Here is a 25,628-nt window from a genome sequence, read left to right as displayed (position 1 = left end):
TAATTTTACAGACCTGCTGCCTCCTTTAGGTGAAAGGAAGAACTGCAACATACTAGCTGGCAGGCCAGTTGTGACCCGCTCTAAAGCAGAAGCCAGGGGCTAAAATCTGCCCACAGGCTGCATTCGGCCCTGCGGCTGGACTTTGGACACTCCTGCTGTAGATGATGTTAATCATTTCCACTTAGAAAGTCAACCAAATGTAATTTGCTGCAAATTTTGCATACAAGGGGCCCGATGAAGATTTCAGGAGGCACGGTCTCGGACCCCTCTGCTCCTCTGCCCCTCAGTAATTACACTGCTGGCTCTCTGAGCTTCAGACCGATGCATCAAATGAAGAACAGCATCGAGTCGCGGCGAGGCGTGACAGAGCTGAGTTACGATGAGCTAAAGTGCCACAGTCCCGCGCTGACCCAGTCTATCCATCAGACCTCTCACTGCAGACCAGAAGGGTCAGCAAACAAAACAGTCTGTTTTACTGCCATCTGTCTTTTGTAATATCTTATTAAAATGAATCAGAATCAGGGAGACATGAATAGACTGATGACCCTAACGCTCACATTCATTTCAAAATGTAATATTTTCTGTGCCGTGTTATTAAACATAACACTACTTCTGAAAAATGCAACACTAGAAAAGATCTGGCATATAAATATACATCCTGTAAAAGCCATAACAGAGAAACTGATGCCAGATTCACCAGGAGGGCTTCTTTCCTGACAGTGGGGCAAGATGCCCCTTTTAAAGAGGTCCACACGTTTATGTGTTCATGTAACTGTATATGGATTTGTTGTAGATCTTAAGCTTGTGCACAGACCTGTTTTACCTTTGCAGTAAATGGACATTGGTCCATTTGGCTATATTTGCGTTGTACACATGGTGACCCCTGGTTCCTATCACCACCACTGTATGAGTCCCTACAACCAACCATTTCACATCAAACCACTCAGAATAACTCCGTTTACATCTCAAACACTGAATTACGCAGCATTTTTGAGAAAGCAATAGAATTCCTAACTAACCATTTACTTATACAAGACATTTTGGTGCCACGGCATGTTTTTAAAATGAACTGACTGCTGCCACCTGTTGTACACTAAATAGCAGCACGTCCCTTTGGAGGTGGTGTGGCTTTGCTTTAAGGCCTCTCGTGCTTTTGGTGGAGTCAGAAGTGAGACAGTGCTGGTGGCCTCTTCTGTGAGAAGCACCGTCAAGTCAGATTATCCTGAAGGGTCCAGGGTGGCAGACAGTCCAAGGTCATTTTAAAAAGGTTAAAGGCAAACATGTTCAGTGACGCCTGCTGGTCACAGAAAAACACTGAGGAGTTTGGTAGTAGCAGGCTAGCTATCGATACGGCGAGAAACTCGAGGTAAGGCCTTGCTTTTAGGAAAACGAAAGAAGCGCAAAGCCAGAGCACCAATCAGGGCCCAGCGGTCACTTTGTTTAGAGCTGGTTTTGACCTGTTGGTCATACCGACCCAGTGCAGCACGCGGTTCAACGTCAGCGCAGCAGCGTAAAACTTTGGGAGAGTCTGTTCAACATAAATGATGAACTAACCTAACTTTGTGTAAATAGAGCTCAATATAGAAATATGTCCACATATGCAGTCGAGACTGACGCGGCTTTTTTCTGAATTTCTACAAACACCATTTCATTTTATAGTAAATGAGTTTGGGCTGGTTTATGTTTATGAACAGACGCCTACAGATCAACATAGTAAAGGAGCTCATCTGTGATCCTGAGTTTAAAGCCAGTTTTTATTCAACTTAAACTTGGAACTAAGTTGTAAATAAATCTGAAACTGAAACTTTGCTTGTGTGTAAAAAGTGATTTCAGAGCCACTCGGTTCTCCCTGATGGAAACTGTTTACCTTCAGTGTTTTGTGCTTCTGATCATTTTAATAGACGTCAGCGTCACTAATTAATGACCTTCTTCTACTTTTACTGGAGGAATATTTTACCTTGAGTATCTACTTTAACTCCAGTACAGGGTTTATGTACTGCTTTTGTCTGTATAGTATATCTGATATATGATGCACTGTCTTTGTGATAAATCTGTCTTTGGGTCATAAAAATGCATCTGAAGAATATTAAATAAAGCATTTGCTCAATTTTTGTCCAAAAATGAAATTCTCACCATCTTCAATGGTATAAAAAGTAGCAAAGGCTTAGGCGGCGTAATTTACGGAGTGTTTATTATCCTCAGAGAAAAATGGCCTTCCTCAGCGCACATCTGCGCTTTTACCGGAGAGACTAATAAATACTCGCAAAAATGCTCGCAGCGTTTTCTACCTTCCTCTTTTGGATTTAGCACTTTCTAAGTCTTTCACTCATGGAGGACAGACTGTGTCTTACCTAAAGATGAGAAAAAGCTTCTTAATCATTCTGGCCCATTTATATGGGCCATGCTCCTGACATGTATTAGTCATGGATTAGGGCAGAACAGGTGCGTTACCTCGAAAATTAATATTTCAAAATGATTTTCAATCATAAAAACATGCACCCTCATCACCTGTTGTGTTTTCTACCACTTTTTGCCAGTTGTGTACGTGAGTGAAGCTCATGACCTCCATAGAGATGCCGTCAAATTACACACTCCTACTTTTGATAGAGTTCAAAAGTAGATTTAATATTAGAGATGCAACAAAATCAAAAGGAATAGGTCGAAAGTGTCGATCACTTTCGCGGTTTATTTGAAGGTTAACACGTTTAACAACAGAAAACAGTCTGTATGGACCTGTTCTGCGGTTTCTATGAGGATCTGTAATCACAGTTCACGTCGAGTATCAAGACCGAACCGATCCCATTTCATCTCTCAGCCCTACCGCCGGTTTGCGTGTGGGTGTCCTGAGATTTTTGTTGAGATAGAGGGGTGTTGGGGCTCAAATGGAGGTTTTTCAGGGGCACAATCCAAACAGCGTTATGAGACAAAAATGACAATAACCGTTTTATCTTAGTTTAATGCCGTTTCAATGCATTATGGTCATTTCTATAACCAGCACAAAAAATTGGTAGTACTTTGCTGATGTTTCAGTAATTCAAACGAAAAAAATTCAAACGAGAATCTGGAGAATCTCTGACTTCAGCTTCACATCACTGAAGAATTAGGGGGGGTGATAATAAATAACTGCCCCCCTCTTTGAAGGCGTCTGATCCCTAAATGTAACTAAAGCCCAGCAGTGAGGAGCTGAACTTTCCCCTCCTCTGCTGTCCCTGCAGACGGGCAGGGTCACCTACAGGGCGGCGCTAGTAGCTGTTAATGAAGTGATGCTCTTTTATTAGAGGGTCTCATTTCAGAGGAAGATCTCAACCACTGCCCTGTAGCTCAGGAACAAGGGGCAAAGAACCAGGGGAACCAGGGGAAGGGGTAAAAATAAGAAATGGGATTGAGCCTGAAAGTCAGCACGAGGTTTGAGGTGGGCTGCTGTTCATGGTGCTGATGGTCCAATAGCAGTGATCTCAGTAGCAGCAAGCTCTGTTGAATTGGACACTGTGAGGTTTGGGCTGGATGTTCTACAGCATTTATTCACTGGGTTTTTCTCTTATTTTAAGGTGAGGCTGAGACGAGTTTGTGTTGTGGGGGACTGAGAGAACCGGGGTTGAGGCTGAGAGGAGGATGTAAGTTTGGGTTACGGTAAACTATTGGGGAAACATTCTCTTTTTGTGCAGCCTGGCTGGGTCCAACTGCAGCGCAACGACTTGAGCCTGAGAGCGGAAGTACAAAGTAGGTGTTTCTAATAAAGTGGCCAGTAAGTGGAAGCCCAAGGTTGGTGTTTCTAATAAATTGGCCAGTGCATGGTAGTAGAGACCCCTGCTTTACACGATGTCTGATTGAGATCTGTATGTCAGCAGTGACCTTGGCGAAGCATGAAGTCAGCAGCAGGTCCCAGGTGGGCTGCTGTCCATGGTCCTGATGATCCAGCGAGCTCTACTGAACTGAAGCGGGTGAAGCGGCGCAGCAGGGCCGTTACAGCCGCTCCTCCATCCACAGCTGGGACTCCCAGAGTGCCATGCTGCACAGTTCCCCTCCGTTTGGCCCGCCATGCTGCAGTGAGCACAGCCTGAGGGGATCCGAGCAGGGGGAAGCCGCTTAAAGCGACCGTAACCCTTGCATCTGCAGCAGGGGGCGTAAAAAGGACAACAAAGACAGACAGCAGTTGCTGCTGTCAGGAAGGACAGCAAGGATGGCAAGAAGAAGAATGCAGTGGAGTGGACAGGGGGCAGTTGGCAGGACTGGTCTTCGGCTGAGTCAGCAATGTGTGAATGCGGTGCCGTGCTTAATTCCAACCAAAGCGGCTTTTGTTTGCTTGTTTTCCCTCCATGTTTCTTATAGAATAACCAAGAGAGGCTGTTCTTCGGGCTTTGGGGCAGGCGGAGAAAAGATGCTGGAATTTACACTTGACTTTCTCCAAAACCCCTCAAAGCAAACAGACACACCTCCACACTAGTGCTAATCCCCCCATTGATCATCCAAATCGTGGGCAAAGCGCTGAATCATCACGGACGACACGGTGCAGGACTGTGCTGGGTGGCGGGGGAGGAACCCACATCACCTTGCGCCAAATCCCTTTATCACTGGCAAAGCGTGCTACGATGCCATTGTTGTGTTGCCATCAAAGCTGCACACTCAGACGAGCTCCTGTCAGCCTTGATGACAGAATTACATAAGAAAATATGAGGCGGCAGATCACCAGTGAGTAAACCAGTAAAGAATGGGCGTGAATGTGAAAAGGCCTGTAATTAGGTCAGTAGAGGTGTGTGTACGGGCTGGCAGCTGCTCTGTATTACAAAGCACCCATCATTGGCATCTGTTTGCCTGCACATTAATCTTAGTGGCTTATGAAAATGTTCAATAGTCTTCACAGCTTCTGTTCTGGTCTCCTTTAAACATCTTTAGTAGTATGCATGCTAATGAAACAGACAGCTGCCTGCTCAATAGAAAAAGAAGCAGAAATACTACCACGCTATTAAAGATGATACAGGTCAATTTATTGGAAACCCTTTCCTTCTAGCTGTATCCATCTGTTAATGCATAATTCATGAGTCAGTGGAAGCACAAAGCAGGTTTTTCTAATAAAGTGGCCAGTGAGTGGAAGCACAAGGTAAGTGTTTCTTATAAAGTGGCCAGTGAGTGGAAGCACAAGGCAGGTGTTTCTAATAAAGTGGCCAGTGAGTGGAAGCACAAGGCAGGTGTTTCTAATAAAGTGGCCAGTGAGTGGAAGCACAAGGCAGGTGTTTCTAATAAAGTGGCCAGTGAGTGGAAGCACAAGGCAGGTGTTTCTAATAAAGTGGCCAGTGAGTGGAAGCACAAGGTAGGTGTTTCTAATAAAGTGGCCAGTGAGTGGAAGCACAAGGCAGGTGTTTCTAATAAAGTGGCCAGTGAGTGGAAGCACAAGGTAGGTGTTTCTAATAAAGTGGCCAGTGAGTGGAAGCACAAGGCAGGTGTTTCTAATAAAGTGGCCAGTTAGTGGAAGCACAAGGTAGGTGTTTATAATAAATTGGCCAGTAAGTGGAAGCACAAGGTAGGTGTTTCTAATAAAGTGGCCAGTGAGTGGAAGCACAAGGTAGGTGTTTCTAATAAAGTGGCCAGTGAGTGGAAGCACAAGGCAGGTGTTTCTAATAAAGTGGCCAGTGAGTGGAAGCACAAGGCAGGTGTTTCTAATAAAGTGGCCAGTGAGTGGAAGCACAAGGCAGGTGTTTCTAATAAAGTGGCCAGTGAGTGGAAGCACAAGGCAGGTGTTTCTAATAAAGTGGCCAGTGAGTGGAAGCACAAGGTAGGTGTTTCTAATAAAGTGGCCAGTGAGTGGAAGCACAAGGTAGGTGTTTCTAATAAAGTGGCCAGTGAGTGGAAGCACAAGGCAGGTGTTTCTTAGGTGTTTATTAGGTGCTTCTATAAAGTGGTCAGTGTGTTTGTACGCGTTTGCCGGGATTCAGCTATCAGTGTGGACCAGAAACATACTTCATAACCGAGAGAAAACCAGAAGGAGAGAAATGTAGAGGGGGGGGGTTTGTTGAGGCATTAAAATACCGTATGAATGGTGCATCAACCTGTTATGCTTTTGCAACCCTGTAGAAGGTTATTTGTGCAGCAGCTGTGGCTTACATTTGCCAGGAGAGAAACAGAGGAGTCAGCAGGAACAGAATTCCCCAGAGAGCGACCCGCTGTTATCAGAGCATTTGTCCTGCCCTAACGTGACGTTACAAATCACTGCTGGTACACCGCTAAGATCACTCCACGCCCGTGGTGTAACTGCTAGCAGTGCAGGCAGGGCCCATAGCAGAGGAACTCACAGTGACTGACCCATTACATTCATGACGCACGAGTATTGAGATGTAAACAAGGTCATTCCGAGTGGTTTGATGTGAAATAGTACTTTGTAGAGAAACACACTGACTCAGACGTCTTTCCAGTGGTGGTGATGGGAACCAGGGGTCACCATGACTACAACACAGATATAGACACTTTATTTACCATCCAGAACCACCAGAGAACCTACACGAGTCTTCTGAGCTTATATGGAATGTTGATCATGGAAAATATGGATAAATAATTATTTTTTGGGAACTGTTTTTGCTCATACCGTATCCCTCCACCATGAATGCATTTTAAAGACGCTCTTTAGGGCAAAACCTTCTCAAAGGTTCTCAATGATGCCTCAGACAACAGGCAGTGATTCATAGCCATTTCACACATTCATTTCCTGTGAGGGAGCTTTCAGAGGCATTAAACCCCTTAGACGTCTGGTTCCTATCACCACCACTCTAAATAAATTCTGACTCAGTGAGTTTCTTTAGAGTGGAGCATTTCACACCAAACCATTCTGAATGACTTTGTTTACATCATAACCATTTAATTATGCAGGAATGTTTTAAAAAATCAATGCAGTTCCCCATTAGGATACATCAGCATGCCTTGAGCAGCCCTGACGCTTCTCACTGCTCTTATTCATGAGGCATCTCATCAATGACCTTTTTCAAACATACCCTTGAAAACTATTATGCTCACTGTTCATAAATCCGAAGATGTTAGAGATCAAAATGACTCTAAAGGGAAAACATATCAAAGTATGTTTTTCTACTATTTTACACTCCAGTATGTCTTTGGAAATACACACTGCATGTCCAAAAGTATCCAGACAGTCTTTCAAATTCATGAATTCACTTACTTTAAGGTGACCCCATTGCTGACATTCAATTATATATACAGCTTTAATCACCATAGAAAAACATTGACCAATAGAACAGGATGCAGGAGCAGCTGCATGTGGACCTAAGGTGACTTTGCCCAATGGCAAGCATCAGATAGAGGGGTATAAAGCCCCCCAGCACTGCAACAGCAGTGGAACTGCATCCTCTAGAGTGATGGAGCTCTACCCAATACCTCTGGGAGGAGCTGGAGTGATCCAGAACTGACGATCCAACATCAGAACTGCTCTTGTGGCTGCAATAACATCAGCAGCGATGTTCCAACATCCAATGTAGAGTCTTCCCAGAAGTGTGGAGGCTGTTACTGCAGCAAAGGGGGACAAATTTACTATTAACACCCTTCATTTCAGAAGAAATGCTAAACGAGCAGGTGTCTACAAACTTTTGGACATGTTGTGTATGCAAGACGTACAAATTACACTGTCATAGTTTTCCATTCATTCCTTTTTCATCCATTATTCTTTCTTACACTGGAGCCCATAAGTTCCCACTTACAGCGCTGCTTCACATGCAGGTGTAAGACACAAATCCTGCAAATCTTCTTAATCCATTATGCAATCCGAGCTCCCAGCAAGCTCCACTGACTGACTGGTGATGAAATAACGGTGAGAAAAGCAGCTGGGTGGGTGGGCGGAGAAGCTGAGAGAAGGGCAAACCAATCTGTATGTTATAAAACTGTTCACCATCAATCACATAGCCGTGCTGTATGTATTGCATTGCCAGCATTTGCATGTTCCATCGATCTTCGGTGTCCTTGTGATTGGTTAACAACAAGACGAATGATGAATATCAAATGTATGTGGACAAGCTGGAGATACTGAAGCGCAGCTGAAGGATAACAAGTCACTAGATTACACATCCGGTATGAAATACACTCCTGTCATTTAATCCCGGAGTACACAGTGCGTATATCCTCCATCGTGACAGGGGCTGAGTGGGCTACACGCAGTGGGTGATGGAAACAGAAAAACAACATCTGATAAAAATATAGAAAAGGTAATATATATAATCTGACAGAACATTTGTAGTTCAGTAAAAATTCCTATGGGCAATGTGAATTAGAGCTCCAGTCAAGCGTGAAATTTCAATCCAAACCCCAAAATAGGCGGAAAAAAATCTGTCTGATCCTGCACGAGTCCAGCCCAACAAAATTCTGTCTGAGTTTGACTGTAGCCCAAAAAAACTTCGTAAATCTGATCATAGCCCAACAAAACTCTGCCAGAACCCAAAGAGCCCAAAACACCCCAGAACAGCCCAACAAAATTCTGTCTGAGTTTGACTAGGAATTTTGAATCTGATTTTTTTGAAAAAATATCTGAATTTTCTGAAACATTTTGTCCAAACTTATTCTGGCAGAACCTGATTACAGCCCCAAAACATTCTGTGTGAATCTGACAGTAGCCGACAAAATTCCATCTAAATCCAACTGTAATATTTTTAACTTTTTTTTTTTTTTGCAGAATTTTGAATTCAACTGTAGCCTGACAAAGTTTGACTGACTTGGCCAACAAAATTTTCTCTGGATCCAAATGCAGCGAGACACGATTCTATAAACTATAAATTTGTAAAATATAAACTAATATTTTGTAAATTCTGTCTGAATTCAACTGTAGCCTCACAAAATTAGATTTAAACCCAAGTATAGCCCAAAAAATTTGGTCTGAATCTGATTTTTTTTTGTAAAATGTCTGAATTTATTTATGAAATTTCATCTGAATTTGATTGAACATCTGGACCCCATTGGGTTCTGGCAAAAATGTCAAGCTCTAATATGAATGCAAGCTTATTACAATTCATTCTTATATTCCTAACAGTGCACTGCATCGTCATTACCTGCGTCATCATCACCTCCCCCTGTCAACTTTAACAACAACAGTAATAAAAGGAAGAACAGCAGCAACAACACATTCATAATCCAGACAAACAGCAGGCCTTTGTCCACTGAATCGGAACTGTAACGCCATGCTCCAGCTGCTTCAGTATCTTCTGAGTAAATGTCCCTTAACTCATCCAGATGCATAGGCTGTAGCCCAATTTTACATGATGCAAAAGAGCCTCAGCGTAAGGTTATGATCAAGCGCACCGGGCTCCCCTGGGCAATCGTCTAAATACCACACGCTGTGATTTATGTGCATATACCACATGCAATGTGCAAAATTATGCATGAGGACACCAGGCACATTTCTTCTGTGAGCGGCTGCCGAGGGGCTTTGCCGCCACGACTCTGTGCAAGTGGGTACTATCTTTTTTCAATCCTGCCCACCGTGCCGGATTCGATTGTGTGCAGAAATCTCCGGGTGTACGGAACTGTATCAAAGGGCTGATGGTCTGGACGGACTGTACCCGTTGCAATATTTACACCCCGGCCCTATCTCGGCGCAGAAAGAGAAAGCGGGGCAAGGCGGCTCTAAATAAATTCGCACGGCAGATACGGGCTTGGCTTGCTCTGGAATTAAGTAGACCTCCGAAAGCCTCGGAAAGTTCCAGCTGCCGAAACGCAAGATAAGACTTAGCATACAAATGAAACTGATGGGGTGTGTCTGGGCAAGGGAACGGAAAAGCTATCCCTTTTTGATCACATGAAGTCTGAATAAGGTTGGATGTGTGTGGCTGGCGGTGAACAGAGCCAAGTCTTCTCGTGTAAAGTATAGGCATCCTGCCTCAGAGGAGGAAGAGCACGGGCCCGAGCAGCTGGATGGGAGAGAAGGAACTTCAAACAGGGCTGTGAATATTAAAGGCAATAAAGTCAGCAGGAGGCCTGGACCGAAACGGTCTCTGGGTACGGTTCCGAGAAGTGGCAGGATACACTGCAGTGTGGACCGTTACAAATCATTACTAAGTGTTTCGCTTTTGAAACGAAGAAGTGAAACTAGATGACGAAGCCACCGTGGCTACGACAAGCACGAACGGGCCTTTATTAAAGAACGGATTCATTAGACTCGGCTCTGTACACGAGGTGGATCCTTCACTGGCTTAAAACCAATTAAAAAAACTTAAGGCTTTAGTTTGGTCAGAGAAAACGGCCATTCACAATGAAATAAAATAAAATAATAAACAGAGCTCTTGAATAAAATCAGTACTCGAAACGTATCTGTATCCGGTCAGGATGAACAGTTGGTATAGTAACACCTCTGCCTTCTACGCTGTAGACTGGGGTTCAATCCCCCACCAGGGTAAACACCCTACGCTATACCAATAAGAGTCCTTGGGCAAGACTCCCAACACCACCTTCACCTATCTGTGTAAAAATAATCAAATGTTCAGTCGCTGTGGATAAGAAAACTATATATTTTGACTCAAACATCACTGACTTAGAAGTAAATGCAATTTGCTATACTGAAGCCCACGCTAAACTTCAAAATAGTAAACAAAATAATGACCATCCACTCTTCTGGACCATCAAAAACAACAGAAGGCAGCTTAGTAAAGCTATATTTAAAGATATCAAACAATATTTCTTCGCTTTGCAGTGAATTATTCTCTATATTTTTTCGGTTTCTTTTGCAATGCATTCAGCTTGTATCAGTGCTGGAAAACCAGGCAAAAACTCTGAGTAGTGCGCCCTCTACAGGATACTGCGTGGAACATCGGTGCATTGAAAAATAAATGTCCTATTGAAACAAAATAAATGTGCTGTAAGCATTAAATGAAATAAAATTAACAATGAAGAGTGTATTTTCTTTTTACACACACATCTATTCATCCAATTTACAAGCTGAGTTTATAAATTAAATTTCCTAGTAACCAAAGTTTAAATGGGTTACACATTCCAAACATGGTCTTCATTTCCTTAAACAATCAAAAAAGGTTGATTGGTCAGACGACAACACACGTTTCCACTGTGCATCAGTCCATTTCAGATCAGCTTGAGCCCAGAGAAGTCGGCAGCGTTTCTGGACATTGTTGATTTGTATTTGTGGCTGCAGCATCGACTGTATTTATTAATGACGATTTGTCAGTATTCCTGAGCCCATGTGGTGACATTCATCACAGAATGCTGGGAGAGAAGGTCAAGGACATTCAGTCGTGCCCTTTATGTAGAGATTTCTCTGAATTTCTTGAATCCTTTGATGATCTGATGCACCATAAAGTGTTAAATATCTTGAAGAATGTTGTTCTGAAGCGGGACCGCCGTGCTCATGAAAGGCTACGCATTTCTTGGATGCTTCTTTTATACCGAAGCAGTTTTTCAAACATTTCTAACATCTCAACTTTTTTTTACGTATCAGATTCAGAATTATCAGATATTTACAAAAGTTGAAAAAAGTCAAACACATCTTGTCTTTGGACTATTTTCATTTAAATACAGCTTAAAGTGGATTTATAAACGATTGCATTCTGTTTTTATTTGCATTTCATCCACTGTCCTAACTTTCTTAATGATTCTTAATGCATTTTAGCTTCGACTGTTTCAACTGTTTAACTGTGTTTCTCTCCTTCAGACTGTGTTTTGATTTGTTGCTACTCATTTGTTCTTAAAGGTATTAATTTTCTATTTTATTGTTTTGTTTCTATTTCATTATATGGCTCACCAGACCCCACTGTAAATGAGGCGTGGGTCTCAGCAGACCAGCCCCTCTATATAAATAAATCATTTAATGTATTGGTTCGTTCATGTATTCATGAGCTTGTTAGGTCCATTTTTGCAGCAGGCTATGAAAGACAAAGGGTCATTAGAGGCAAAACTTTGGCGAAGTGTTGGGAGTAAACAACACTCCCTGCTAATCCTGCACTAATCTATACAAACGAGTCCAGGTGGTGCCTGAAAGTGAGGGAAGGAGTGGCTGGGTGGGTGTTTGTGTTGTGGGTTCTGAAGCTTCATCCATTCTTGTTGGGAATTTCAGGAGTATTGACTTCCATGAGGGAGGCTATGCAGTTTTACCTAAGACGTGATTTAAATGCAAATTATAAAACTTGAGAGATGAAGTCTATCTTCTTATCTTTACGGGGGTGGAGGGGTGGGGGGTAGTGGGGGGGGGGTGCTTAGGCCTGTACCTCATGGACAGACTGCGGCTTCTGAGTGGTCATTGGTTTGTAGGGGCATTAGCTAACACAGCTACCTAGTATCCCAGACTACTGATGTCCCACAGCTCCTGGGAGACTTTATATGACCAATGAAAAGGAGCCCATTTTTAAACATTTCTATATTAATGGTTAATATGCCATTGTGTGCTCTGGGGCGAAACGCTCCGTTCTAGAGAAACAGCATTTAGAACTGTTCACAGTGGTGGTGATGGGAACCAGACGTCCACCTCTAGTTTCAGTTTCCCTGACAGAAAGTTCTGAAAACACTGCCTGATTACTGAGACATTGTTTTATGAGCGTTTTGATAAAGTTTTGGCATAAAACATTTTAAAAATGCATTCATAGTGGAGGGATACATGAAGGGTGTAACATACTTTTTTAGATTTACCACGATTTAACCATCATCCACATTACATATCAAACTCAGAAGACTCGTGTAGGTTCACTGGTGGTTTTGGATGGTAAACAAAATGGATATATTTGTGTTGTAGTCATGGCGACGGCTGGTTCCCATCACCACCACTGTAAAGAAATCAGAGTCTCTACCATCAACCGTTTCACACCAAACCACTCTGAATGACCCCTGGGGATGGGGAGGGGGGCGTCTTACCCTAAAACCCTTTCATATAAAAGGTGCCCACCTCCCTCCTCACATAGTGTGAACTAGTTTTTTGTATAAAATGATGTAAATGATATAAATGAAGAGACACTCCTTATAATGCGGTACATCCAGGTGAAATTTCAGACCACGGCCACTCAGAAAATGTGGAGAGTAGATTTGACCCCATCATTGGTTCAGAAGCAACTCATTCACCATAACTCTTATGAATAAGTGCCATGCTTTCAGTCTGCATTTGCCATGGGTGTTCAACTCCACTAGAGGGCGCTTAAGAGCAAGTCAAAATGAATGAACCTTTTTGGAAAAAAAAACCTTCTGTTCTGTATTTTAACACACTGGCCATCCCATATAATGGAGCACTAATTGGTCAGTAGTATTGATGCTAGTCTTGTGAAGCTGGAAAAGCCAACTTCAAATCAGGATTTATATTCTTCAAATCAGGAATTATATTCAAGTGGTGTTGGGAACAGGAACAATCATTCTGGTGTTTTATTATCCAATCAAATTAAACATGAATAACATGTAAATGTTATTCAACGTTATTCAATGTTATTCAAACAATGAATAAACAGCAGCCTGGTTCTGGTGGTACCATCGCTGGCACCATATTCAGTTCCCACTCCAGATTACTCCGCAACAGCCCCTCAGCTTTACACCACACTAGACAGCAAAATGTATGAAACATGTTTATTACAAACCTAATATGACAAAAAATCCACTTAACAATAATCAACAGGTTAACATACGTACAAAATGAATGTGTAGAAAATACAGTTACTGTCTTTTTGCTGTTGTGTGTCCTGCAAGTTGTCCAGCTTCACTGATGAAGCTCTTCGTTACGCTATTGATAAGTAGGCCTACGGTGATTATAACATCAGGCTAAGCTTCCACTTCTTCTCTCCCTGACCGAATCCTTTGCAGCTTCCTTTCAGTGAACTGAAGCTAAGACCCGTTCTCTTTGTGGCAGATGCACGCTGGACAGTCACTGTCTAAAAACAGCGTGAGAACCTCAGCCATGGTTTAGAGCCATTTCAAATTAGCAGGGGTGTTCCTTTCACCACTTCGGGAGGTCAGAGGAGAAGGACAGTAACGGTAGAGAGGGATGACATCAGTCCGATAAATAAGTTAAAGTTTCTGAATGGTCTTCCCACAAACTCGGGAATATGTGAGCTTGGTCCAGGTGGTTAGAACCTGCAGCAGAATCCGCAGCCTTTGTTGCTGCAGCAGTTGCAGCAGTAGCGGCACAGGGAGAGATGACTTTGGCGCTTTGTCCTGAACAGCACCTGGAAAAGGAGCGAAGCTGTTAGTCAATTATTCCAGCTTTCAGGCTTATTTACAGCTTCTGAGGTGCAGCCAGAGTGTTCAGCTTTCCACTAAGAGACTTTACCAAACACGATAAAGGAAAATTCCAGCAATTCTTTTTAAAAAGCGACTTTTTTCCATGGTTTTCTGTGTGGAAGAGGCTGCAGTTCTCAGTGGAAACGCTTCACTACCCACAACATTCAAACAGGCCGGGAGCAGTAACGTGGTCCCAGGCGAGGTCTGAGATTACAGGGGTTCTTGTTCTTCTTCAAGTCTCACTTTACGTTGGAATTAAACACACAACTGTTGCAGGATGTTGCGTCACTGCAGAAGTGGTGTCTCGTTTTCTGAAAGCAATGTTTCTGTGTCGTTATATGCCCCGTGGAGGCCTATAGGAGGTCACCTCTGCGCCGTAACTCGCATTAGAAGCACATATTTCACCAAAAAGCAAAGGCAGAGAGAAAAAGAGAAAGCGCAGGTTCCACTCTGAAGTGGATATCACTGCATAACAGCAAGTAACTTAATCATTATATAAAAGTCTGTTAATTAGTGTTAATTATTCTATAATAGTTACATAACATCACTGTTGGGACTAAAACTCGTGTCTCCAAAAATGGTCACTTTACAGGACAAATGATTTTTTTCCCAAGCACTCTCTATTGGTCCAACTCATTGGTCCATTAATAATCATTAACTGGACCCCATATTATAAAGTTATATAACGTAAACATCACATGATTTATACTCATAAAAGGTACATTTAGTGCTTTAATTGTTTGTATGCTTAATAATCCAAACTGTGATTTAATAATAATTATATAGAACTTAACCGTCATTAACAAACTATTTAATTAGATTCATATTTTTTTGAGAGAGAAATGTCAGAATTTTCCTTTAACTGTGCTCTGGTGAGAAATGCGAAGGCCTCTAAAGCCACTGCCCACCTCTTCTGGCCGCGTCTCCTCCGCTGAAGCTGCAGTCCAGTGCTGTTCCTGCTGAGGAACTTCGTTTTCCATCTGCTGCTCCACCTGAGAGTGAAGATGAAGATGTTAATTAAAAAAAAAAAAAAAAGTTGTGCTAGCTAATGTCTTCAGAAGCACAGTTATTGATTGATTGGAAGTGTGTTAAAGAGAAACCACCACTGATTAAAAAAAAATCCTACGTGATTAAACGGCTGAGATGGAAACACAGAGCAGTTTGGCGTGAAACGCTCTGCTCAGTCAGAACTGGCCACACTGGTGGTGATAGGAACCAGACGTCCAGCTCTAAAAGCTCCATCACCCAAAGTTCCTACGTTAAACAGTTATGAACACACTGCCTGATGTCTAAGACATTACTTCATGGTAGCTTTGTGATAAGATTCTGGCTTGAAATGTATTTTAATCCACCTGTTTGAATCCATGTATGGAGGAGGGGTGCATGCACAGCGTTATGAGGCACAGCAGTTCACACAGGGAACTTATTCTTTGTGCTTTATCACGATTTTCCATCATCAACCTTCCATATAAGCTCAGAAGACTCGTGTAGGTTCTCTGGTGGTTCTGGATGGTAAATAAAGTGTCTATATCTGTGTTGTAGTCATGGCGACGCCTGGTTCCCATCACCACCACTGGAAAGACGTCTGAACCACTTCACACCAAACCCTCTGAATCTCTCTGTTCACATTTCAAGGACTGAATTATTCAGAAATCTCCTTAATACTGGGTGAAAAGTTGGGTTTAATGTTTACAGTCATTTTCATTAAAACTCACAGGAGCACCGTGTTTGTGTTCTTATGAGCTGCTATAGACGCGCAGCTACTGCTCACTGCTGTACATTAACTCGGACTTTACTGTACAGTTCAGAGTCCAGCAGCAGGGCTGGTGTCCACCCCTCTCACTGCTGACGACTGGGCTATCTGGGGTCAAGTCAGGCCGAGTCAGACTCACCTCAGGCTGAGAGAAAGGCACAGCTTCACTCTGCCACACGCAGAGACAGGCGACGGCGGCCGCGACAGCGAGGGCGACGCTGATGGACTTCATTTCCCACAGTTCTTCAGTGACTCTTCTGATAAACGCGCAGCTGCGAGCTTTGCGGCTCCCACGAGTGGCGGTGCGTGTCCAGGCGCAGGAGGGGATTTCTCTCCGTCTTAATCAGAGCTTTACTCTTCTGACTTCTACCTGTGACTGGCGGGCTGTGCGGGTATTTATGCCCCCCTCAGTGTCCGCCACGCCCCCCTGCACTGAGGCGACCCCTTCCCGCAAAGCTCTTACCCAACAGCCCTGGGGAATTCTGCTCACAGCCTGCTGGGATTTCCACGGTTTAAATAAACATGAATAGCTGGAATTATAATTATCCATACAATTCATTCTAGACTGAGATTTTGACAATACAATGTGATATTATTATTATTATTATTATTATTATTATTATTATTATTATTATTATTAATAGTAGTTGCACTGCTGTGCAGAATCAGCACCGTTTCTTATCCTGATTTTTTTGTGAAGTTTGTACTAAAACATGTTCTGAAAATATATGAATAAGCTGGATGTTTATTATTAGTAGTAGCAGTAGGAACAATTTATATATATACATGATCAAAAGCCTTCAGAAGAGTGGCTATAAAGAATAAGTTAATAACTAAGAAGTGACTGATGGAAATGTTGGTGGGCTTGCTGTGGACAGTCTCAGTGCTGACTCACAGGTAAGGATCTCGGAATAACACTGATGTTCCGGCATGTCTGGAGCGCTGGTCAGGAGAAGCTCTCCGCGTCAGCCTGTCTCATTCAGTGATAACCTTCTGCCACTACATATTGACTCAGTGGTGCCGACAAGTCAGAGTCAATAAATACAAACACAAGCGACTTCTGGTTGGATTCCAACATAGAGGTGCTCTATTAATTATACTTTCACATGATTATTGTATAATATGGAGGGATGGTATGTAAAAATATCTCATCATTGATTACTGATGAACAAGAACATTGTGAGTTGCGGTACTGTGCAAAAGTTTACTTACCAGGGTGTGTTTTTTGCACCATATTTCATGAGAATAAATGCAAATAAACATAGTTTTACATGCAGTAAAAAAAATTACAGGACTTTTTCTGAGTCTTTTGTGAGCTGGTCCCCAGGCATCCCTCATCATCAGCACGCTTAACATAATGAAGAACTCAACCGCGAAAGCAGGGATATGATGATAATTACAGTTTTTATCATAAACACATTGATATACATTCTTACTGGATTCATTTTTTTGTATTCATTGTAATATTAGTGTTGTTTTCTGCTTACAGTTCAGATTAATAGGTCTACTTTTGCCCATTACTGTATGCACTATTAAAACAGGTGGTCCTTCAAGGGCTCTTTAGTCTAGACAATGGTTCTATACAGAACCATGAACACTCAAAGAAGCATTGGCATGCTTGAAAGCTTTTTTGCATGGTGAAATGGTTCTTCAGATTGATGGAGACTGTTGTACATGGTTCTATATAGAACCTTTTTGAAGGCTGATGTCAAGCTTGTAACAATAGCAGAACCCTTTTTGGTGCTATATTGAACCATTCAGGTTGAGTATTCAGGTTTCTGTATAGAACCATTATCTTTACTAAACAAGCCTTGGAGAACCATCTTTCTTAAGACTGTATGGACACAATTTATTTACTTAAAGGTGCAGTGTGTAAGATTTAGTGGCATCTAGTGGTGAGGGTGCAGACTGCAGATCATCTGAATCTCCCTCCCTCACCCTTCCCTTTCCAAGCGTGCAGTAGAACCTACGATGGCATCACGTTTTCTGCTGTCACCTGTCCTGTTTAGTTCCATCCTCCTGTCCTTACCTTGGGCCTAATCCTAACCCTCACCCTGGCCCTAATCCTAACCCTAACCTTAACCTCAACCCAAAACCTCATCCTAACCCTCACCCTGGCCCTAATCCTAACCCTAACCTTAACCTCAACCCAAAACCTCATCCTAACCCTCACCCTGGCCCTAATCCTAACCCTAACCTTAACCTCAACCCAAAACCTCATCCTAACCCTCACCCTGGCCCTAATCCTAACCCTAACCTTAACCTCAACCCAAAACCTCATCCTAACCCTCACCCTGGCCCTAATCCTAACCCTAACCTTAACCTCAACCCAAAACCTCATCCTAACCCTCACCCTGGCCCTAATCCTAACCCTAACCTTAACCTCAACCCAAAACCTCATCCTAACCCTCTTCTGTTCGCATGTTACTGAGAGTCTGTTTAGGTTCATCTAAAAAGGAACGCTCAGTATGAAGTGTCACCATAATGTTTCTCATAATAATTCCACTGTATGGACATTATAATATTATTCAGCCTGTTGTAGAACATATCCAGTCATTCGTTTATGTTTTACATCAGTTTATTTAGTGAAATAAATACCTTACTCCATCAGAAGATGAGCAATATGATCAGACAGTGGAATTACATCATTTCACTACTTAAATAAAAAATATCTACATCAGTCTCACAATAAGCCACATTTGATATATCGACTACACGCTGGCCAAGCTAACGTTAACTATATTATTAATCTGGAACCTACAGTGTAAAGATCACTGCTCTGAGAATATTGAATATTTGACTTAAGACCGACCGTTTACAGGAACATAGTGTTTGTTCTAGGCCTGTTTAGAGATTTCTGGGTGGCCTCGACCGTAAATGATAGAGTATGATAGTATGTGTACTGAGCCAGTTGGGGTGTTGTGCTGGTGTATTTGTTTTATTGGACAAACAGGATGGTTCTCAGTGGCTAACTGGCTGGCCGAAGCAGTCGTGCACATTTCATATCATGTACAGCACTGCACAAATGTCAGAGACCACCCGTTTGTCTATTTAAGTCTATTATTCAGTCGTCTCGCTTCTGTGGTGTGAAAGTAGAGGAGGCAGTGGATGGGGCAAGATGGAGGCAGATGATCCACTGTGGCGACCCCTAAAGGGAGCAGCCGAAAGAAGAAGAAGATTCAGTCGTCTCGCTTCTCATGCATATGAACTTGAGTGACGTCTCATTCTTAATTCTTTGGGTTTAATGTGATGTCGGCCCACCCTCTACAACTATAACAGCTTCAGCTCCTCTGGGAAGGCTTTCCAAAAGGGTTAGGAGTGTTTATAGGAATTTTTGACTGTTCTTCCAGAAGCGCATTTGTGAGGTCAGACACTGATGCTCTCCTGATGTTCTCCTGGCAACCACCAAACCCAGACTCGTCCATCAGATTTCCAGACGGAGAAGCATGATTGGTCACTCCAGAGAACACGTCTCCACTGCTCTAGAGTCCAGTGGCGGCGCTTTACTCCACTGCATTCCACGCTTTGCATTGCGCTTGGTGATGTAAGGCTTGGATGCAGCTGCTCGGCCATGGAAACCCATTCCATGAAGCTCTCTACGCTGTTCTTGAGCTGATCTGAAGGCCACATGAAGTTTGGAGGTCTGTAGTGATTGACTCTGTAGAAAGTCGGTGACCTCTGCGCACTATGCCCCTCAGCATCCGCTGACCACTGTCATTTTACGTGGCCGACCACTTCGTGGCTGAGTTGCTGTCATTCCCAATCGCTTCCACTTTGTTATAATCCCACTGACAGTGGACTGTGGAATATTTAGTAGTGAGGAAATTTCACGACTGGACTTGCTGCACAGGTGGCGTCCGATCACGGCACCACGCTGGAACTCACTGAGCTCCTGAGAGCGACCCATTCTTTCACTAATGTCTGTAGAAGCAGTCTGCAGGCCGAGGGGCTCGGCTTTATACACCTGTGGCCGTGGAAGTGACTGGAACACCTGAATTCAGTGATTTGGATGGGCGACTGAGAACTTTTGGAAGTATTTATATATAATCAAAACCTTGTATGTCCAAAATAGTAACATTACAATACAAAGAAAAAACCTTCTTTACTTTTAATAATATAAGAACCAGACATTTTTCCACATCGTTTGGAGATGTTTCTTTTGGTCCATTCATCATGAATTTTACAGACAATGTAAAAGAAACTGTTACTTTCAAATAATGTCATATAAATTGGCCAAAAATAACCCAAGATTGCTTGAAAAAAGTCTGATTCCGTTGACTTCCATTCCATTGTTACCATTTTGGAAATGTATAAAAATATATTAAAAGTGTCATAAATTTTGCACAGACCACATTTAGTGTTTTATTGTATCCCAATATGTTAAATTCAGCAAATAACCCAGTTCCCTGTAGAGGATGCATTGACTTATTTTCATATAGAAAATCAACAAAACATGTTATTTGACCAGGGGCGTCCTAACTTTCGCACAGGACTGTATGTGTGTCTATACATGTGCACTTCAAAGTAGACTGCATGTATTCAAGTTAGTGTGTGTGTGTGTGTGTGTGTGTGTGTGTGTGTGTATACGTGCCTGGGTGAGTAGACTGTGTGCCCTAGAGAAAGGGACGCCAGCACTATCAGAGAGGATCTTCTGGTCAAACAGTAGCCGGCTCCAGCAGGACGCAGACCGTCACCCTGACAGGCGCCAATCTGCACCTTTACCTCTGTGCTGGTCTGGGCCAATGACCTCTCTGTCTCTCTCTCACTGATTCACTAATGTATAATACACTTTCAGTAGTCCAGTCTTAAATTTTCAGGACCCATTTCATTCTCGTGGTCCTATTCCACCCCACCCACCTTCACGGCTCCCCATTTACTACAAAAACAACCAACATATTGACCCGTCTTACTCTCGGTGTCGAATCACGGTGTCCACTCTCGGTGTCCACACACGAAGCCCAAACAGAATGTGTTATCTAACTAGGACAGAACATGAAATACCGGCCGTGAATAGAGTGACTGCCTCAACCTTCAACCACCTGCCCAGCCAATCCTGCCTCAACCTTCAACCACCTGCCCAGCCAACCCTGCCTCAACCTTCAACCACCTGCCCAGCCAACCCAGCCTCAACCTTCAACCACCTGCCCAGCCAATCCTGCCTCAACCTTCAACCACCTGCCCAGCCAACCCTGCCTCAACCTTCAACCACCTGCCCAGCCAACCCAGCCTCAACCTTCAACCACCTGCCCAGCCAACCCTGCCTCAACCTTCAACCACCTGCCCAGCCAACCCTGCCTCAACCTTCAACCACCTGCCCAGCCAACCATGCCTCAACCTTCAACCACCTGCCCAGCCAATCCTGCCTCAACCTTCAACCACCTGCCCAGCCAATCCTGCCTCAACCTTCAACCACCTGCCCAGCGAACCCTGCCTGTACCTTCAACCACCTGCCCAGCCAACCCTGCCTCAACCTTCAACCACCTGCCCAGCCAACCCTGCCTCAACCTTCAACCACCTGCCCAGCCAAACCAGCCTCAACCTTCAACCACCTGCCCAGCGAACCCTGCCTCAACCTTCAACCACCTGCCCAGCCAACCATGCCTCAACCTTCAACCACCTGCCCAGCCAATCCTGCCTCAACCTTCAACCACCTGCCCAGCCAATCCTGCCTCAACCTTCAACCACCTGCCCAGCCAACCCTGCCTCAACCTTCAACCACCTGCCCTGCCTCAAACTCTGTCCAAAATTAGGATCTATATGCCAGAACCTGGGAAAAACCTAGTTGCAAAGCCTGAGCCAACTGTTCCAATCATGTCATAAATCCTTGAGTTGATCCTGATCCTAAACCAGCCAGCCTATAATCCTGAGGCAAGTCCATCCAATCTTATCCTAAACCATGCTAATACCATCCTAAATTCTGGGACCAATCAACCAGTCCCTTGCTTAAAATTAATTTTATGAAGTAAAATTTAGTAAAGTTTAAATATATTTTCCAAGTTAAATTTCTGTAGTACGTTTACATGTTAGTGTACTATTTAATACTTCCTGGGACTAAACTAGCCCATATTTCAGTTTATAAAAGTACTTTTAAGTGTTCTTTGAGTGTAAATTTTAAGCACAAAACTAGTTTACATGTATGTTTTCTACTGTACTGCAAGTATGCAGTTAACTACACTATATGAAACCTTATAGGTACTACTTATACACTTCTATCCCACTTTTTAGTTCATGAAAGTACACTTGTAATAAACTCTCAGTACTTTACTAGCTTAAATACTTTTATACTACAGGTATACCTTTCTAGTTTTCTTTAAATAACCTCAATGCTTAATAGTTTATCAGGTATTTATCATTTTTGCTTTTTTAGGGGTCTTTTTTATTATTTTTTTTTTGCATTTTTGTAAGTAATAAATACTTCCTGGTTTCTATTTAGGTATTATATTTTATACTTGAAATATATATTTAACTGCACTTTAGGTAGACTTAATTAAGTTAATGAACATGTTAATATGTGCACTGACAAAAACCAGACATTCAACAGTTTTATTGATTCTTTCAAGACTTTTTTGATGTTTGTTTACATGCGATTTCCGTCATACAGGCATATTGATTAATACAAACAAAACATCTCCTCTGTTCCAGGTCCAACTGACCCTTTCAATTCAAATCACACTAAACGAGCCACGAGTCCAGCAGGGAACGTTTCCCACTCCAAAAATGATGTAAAACATTTTTTCTGCATTTTAAAACGAGTCAGTTTGACCCACAGGAGGGTTACATATATATTACTTTAGCACATTTAGATTAGATTAATAGACCCTTATTAGTCCCACAACGGGGAAATTTCACCTCCGCATTTAACCCGTCCGTGCAGTGAAACACCACATACACACTAGTGAACACACACACACTAGGGGGCAGTGACCCACCCGGAACGGTGGGCAGCCCAATCCGCAGCGCCCGGGGAGCAGTTGGGGGTTAGGTGTCTTGCTCAAGAACACCTCAGTGATGTGCTGTCGGCTCTGGGGATCAAACCGGCGACCTTCCGGTCACGAGGCTGGTTCCCTGACCTCAGTACATAAGTACATCAGTACATAAGCAGTAATTAACTTCTTAAAGAGCTAAACTCATAGAAAACTTTAATAAACTTCTTTTTTTAAGGGAACAACCCTGCCCCAAACTTTGGCCAACCTAGTCTGCCCTTATTCCTGGCAGTAGTAAAAATACTGTTTCCCTTTAGATCCTCTAACCCTTCCTCTTTTACAGGAACAGGAACAGGAAGGGGCCCAAGGTTTTATTACGCACTTCTAAGGCCTCAGAATAGCTCAGCCAATTTGCATGGACGATCCTGTCGTTACCGTATAACGAGCCTTAAGACTGAGGCTAAAACTCCACGACCCCTCTGCTCTGGAACTTCCAGCCCTGTAGCAGTAAAGCAGTGTGAAGCAATGGCCGTTTCCCCTCACTTGTGCATGCAAGCTGCGTAGCTTCCCGCTCTCTGGAGCGCATCACTTCCTGTTCCAGGCCACTTGTCTGTTCGGTAAAGTGAGAAAGTGCTGCAGCTTTTGTTGAGAACAGGGGAAGGAACGCGGCGCTGTGTAGTGATTACTGAAGCTCTAGATGAGCGGCGTCGGGGAATAAAAGCATGAACCTGTATGAATGAATAGAGGCGACGAGCTGCCTGGCTGCAGTCATGCGTACACAAAGCCCTGCCACCGTGCAGCCTGGCCACGCAGACACCGACGGCGGGCAGCGGCAGAGACCACAGAGGCGTTTGTAGAGTCTACAGCTCGTCAGAAAAATGAAGTGAGGAGCTGCAGGAGTAGCTTTAGACTCATCACTCTGGTCAAGCTAAGCTAGATGTCCTTTGGGTGGGGAACTGACCAGAGCTGACCGTTAAAATTCTTGAATTGCTCGAGGGCAAATAGCTGTGTTTTCACCTTATTTCACCGTTCAAATTCAAAAAGCATTGACAGGTTTACCCGTGGTCCATAGCCAAATGACCTCCACAGAGCTTGTGATATCTGTTTACTACCCTGAGCTCCACTGACCGTATAGCTGCACTCTGTAGTTCTACAGTTACAGACTGTAGTCCATCTGTTTCTCTGATACTCTGTTACCCTGTTCTTCAGTGGTCAGCACCCCCATGGACCCTCACAGAGCAGGTACTATTTGGGTGGTGGGTCATTCTCAGCACTGCAGTGACACTGACGTGGTGGTGGTGTGTTAGTGTGTGTTTGCTGGGATATATAGACACCTGCCACCTGAAAGGTATGAGGTGAAGTGTGACTAGGCCAGTAATGTTAGCTTAGCCTTGCATTCCTGTCAAAATAAGTGGCACTGACAAACAAAACTCACTCCAATGTGTGCTTGCAGGTCTTTGGCCCTATAAAGACGGTTCTCTAAAGGGTTCTTTAAAGAACCTTGAACACTGCATGCTTAAACACTTTTTGCATGGTGAAATGGTTCTTCGGGTTGAAAGAGAATGTGGTGCCTGTGGTTCTGTACAGCATCAGCTACTGTTACACGCTTGACATCATACATAATAGAAGAAACCTTGGTAACGCTTTACTTGAAGGGTGACTACATAACACATTCATAACATCTGACATAAACACTTCGTAACATGCTCATGAATGTTTAAAGCATACATGTTTTGCATGGTATAGTCACATGTACTGAAATACATTTTTCAACATTAGTATAAGTATATATAGTGTATTATTTTCAGGAAAACACTTCATTTCTGGACAGCCAAAATAAAAATGAGCTCGCTTTATGCCCTGGCTGTTAAGTGCATGCGTTACATGTCACATGACAGCAAATTATAATCATAAATATGCTTAAGAACAATCATTTGACTGAATCTTAGCATAATGGTGTGCCAAAGTGTCAAAGCACTAAATCACCAAAGGGGTAAACCTGAGGTTATTTTTATTTTGGTTGTCCAGAAATGAAGCTTTTCCTAAAAATAATAGCTGTTCCAAAAAAAAAAAGAAATTTTACTTTGAATATTTAGAAATGAGAACTTATGAGAAATTGTGTGTATATATACATATATATATATATATATATATATATATATATATATATATATATATCAGGAAAATGACAGTAGTCCATATTGCTATCATGTGAAACATGTATGCTTTCTGAATGTTCGTGATTATGTTATTAAGTGTTTATGGAAGATGTTATGAACGTGTTATGTGCCCTTCAAGTAAAGTGTTACCGAAACTCTTCCAATAGTGTTCATGGTTCTACTTAGAATCATTGTATTACTAAAGAACCCTTAAAGAACCGTCTTTTTCAAGAGTGTAGGCAAGCAGTACCTTTGGCCGTTGCTTTAAGGAGTTGTACTTGTGCTTGAGAGGGTCAAATGGGCTGTTTTGAAAGTAAAAAGTGGCACAATGTTGTCCAGTGGTGTCCACAGCTAGGGCTATCCAAGTAGGCCTGCATCTGCTTCAGGGGGTCATTATTCCACTTTTCACCACTGCTAATACGATATCCATAAACTCTCCATAGACCCTACATAGATCACATAACTATAAGCCCCAGAGAGCTTCATAAGCCTCTACTGCTGACCATTACAGCAAGTGGTATTTGCGCAACACTGGAAGGCTCGAAAGCCGTGCAGCGGAGGAAATCGTGTGGTGGTAAACACTGAGGGGACGCCACAGCGTAACAGTCC

At 43.0% G+C, this 25,628-nt stretch overlaps 1 protein-coding gene across 1 annotated transcript; it reads right to left on the bottom strand.

The window, feature by feature from the left end:
- Window positions 1–13,519: 13,519 nt before the first annotated feature.
- Window positions 13,520–16,293, bottom strand: LOC108442746 (hepcidin antimicrobial peptide). Its single transcript, XM_017722929.2, has 3 exons — window positions 16,077–16,293; window positions 15,093–15,176; window positions 13,520–14,129 (listed from the first exon to the last, which is right to left on the bottom strand). Exons 1-3 carry the CDS (start codon window positions 16,167–16,169, stop codon window positions 14,031–14,033), a joined length of 276 nt encoding a protein of 91 aa, XP_017578418.2. The 5' UTR covers window positions 16,170–16,293; the 3' UTR covers window positions 13,520–14,030.
- Window positions 16,294–25,628: the final 9,335 nt, after the last annotated feature.

Source organism: Pygocentrus nattereri, chromosome 24, assembly GCF_015220715.1.
Source record: "Pygocentrus nattereri isolate fPygNat1 chromosome 24, fPygNat1.pri, whole genome shotgun sequence".
Classification (NCBI taxonomy): domain Eukaryota; kingdom Metazoa; phylum Chordata; class Actinopteri; order Characiformes; family Serrasalmidae; genus Pygocentrus; species Pygocentrus nattereri.
Note: the sequence above shows the minus strand (reverse complement) of the source record. Positions and strands in the feature narration are given on the sequence as shown.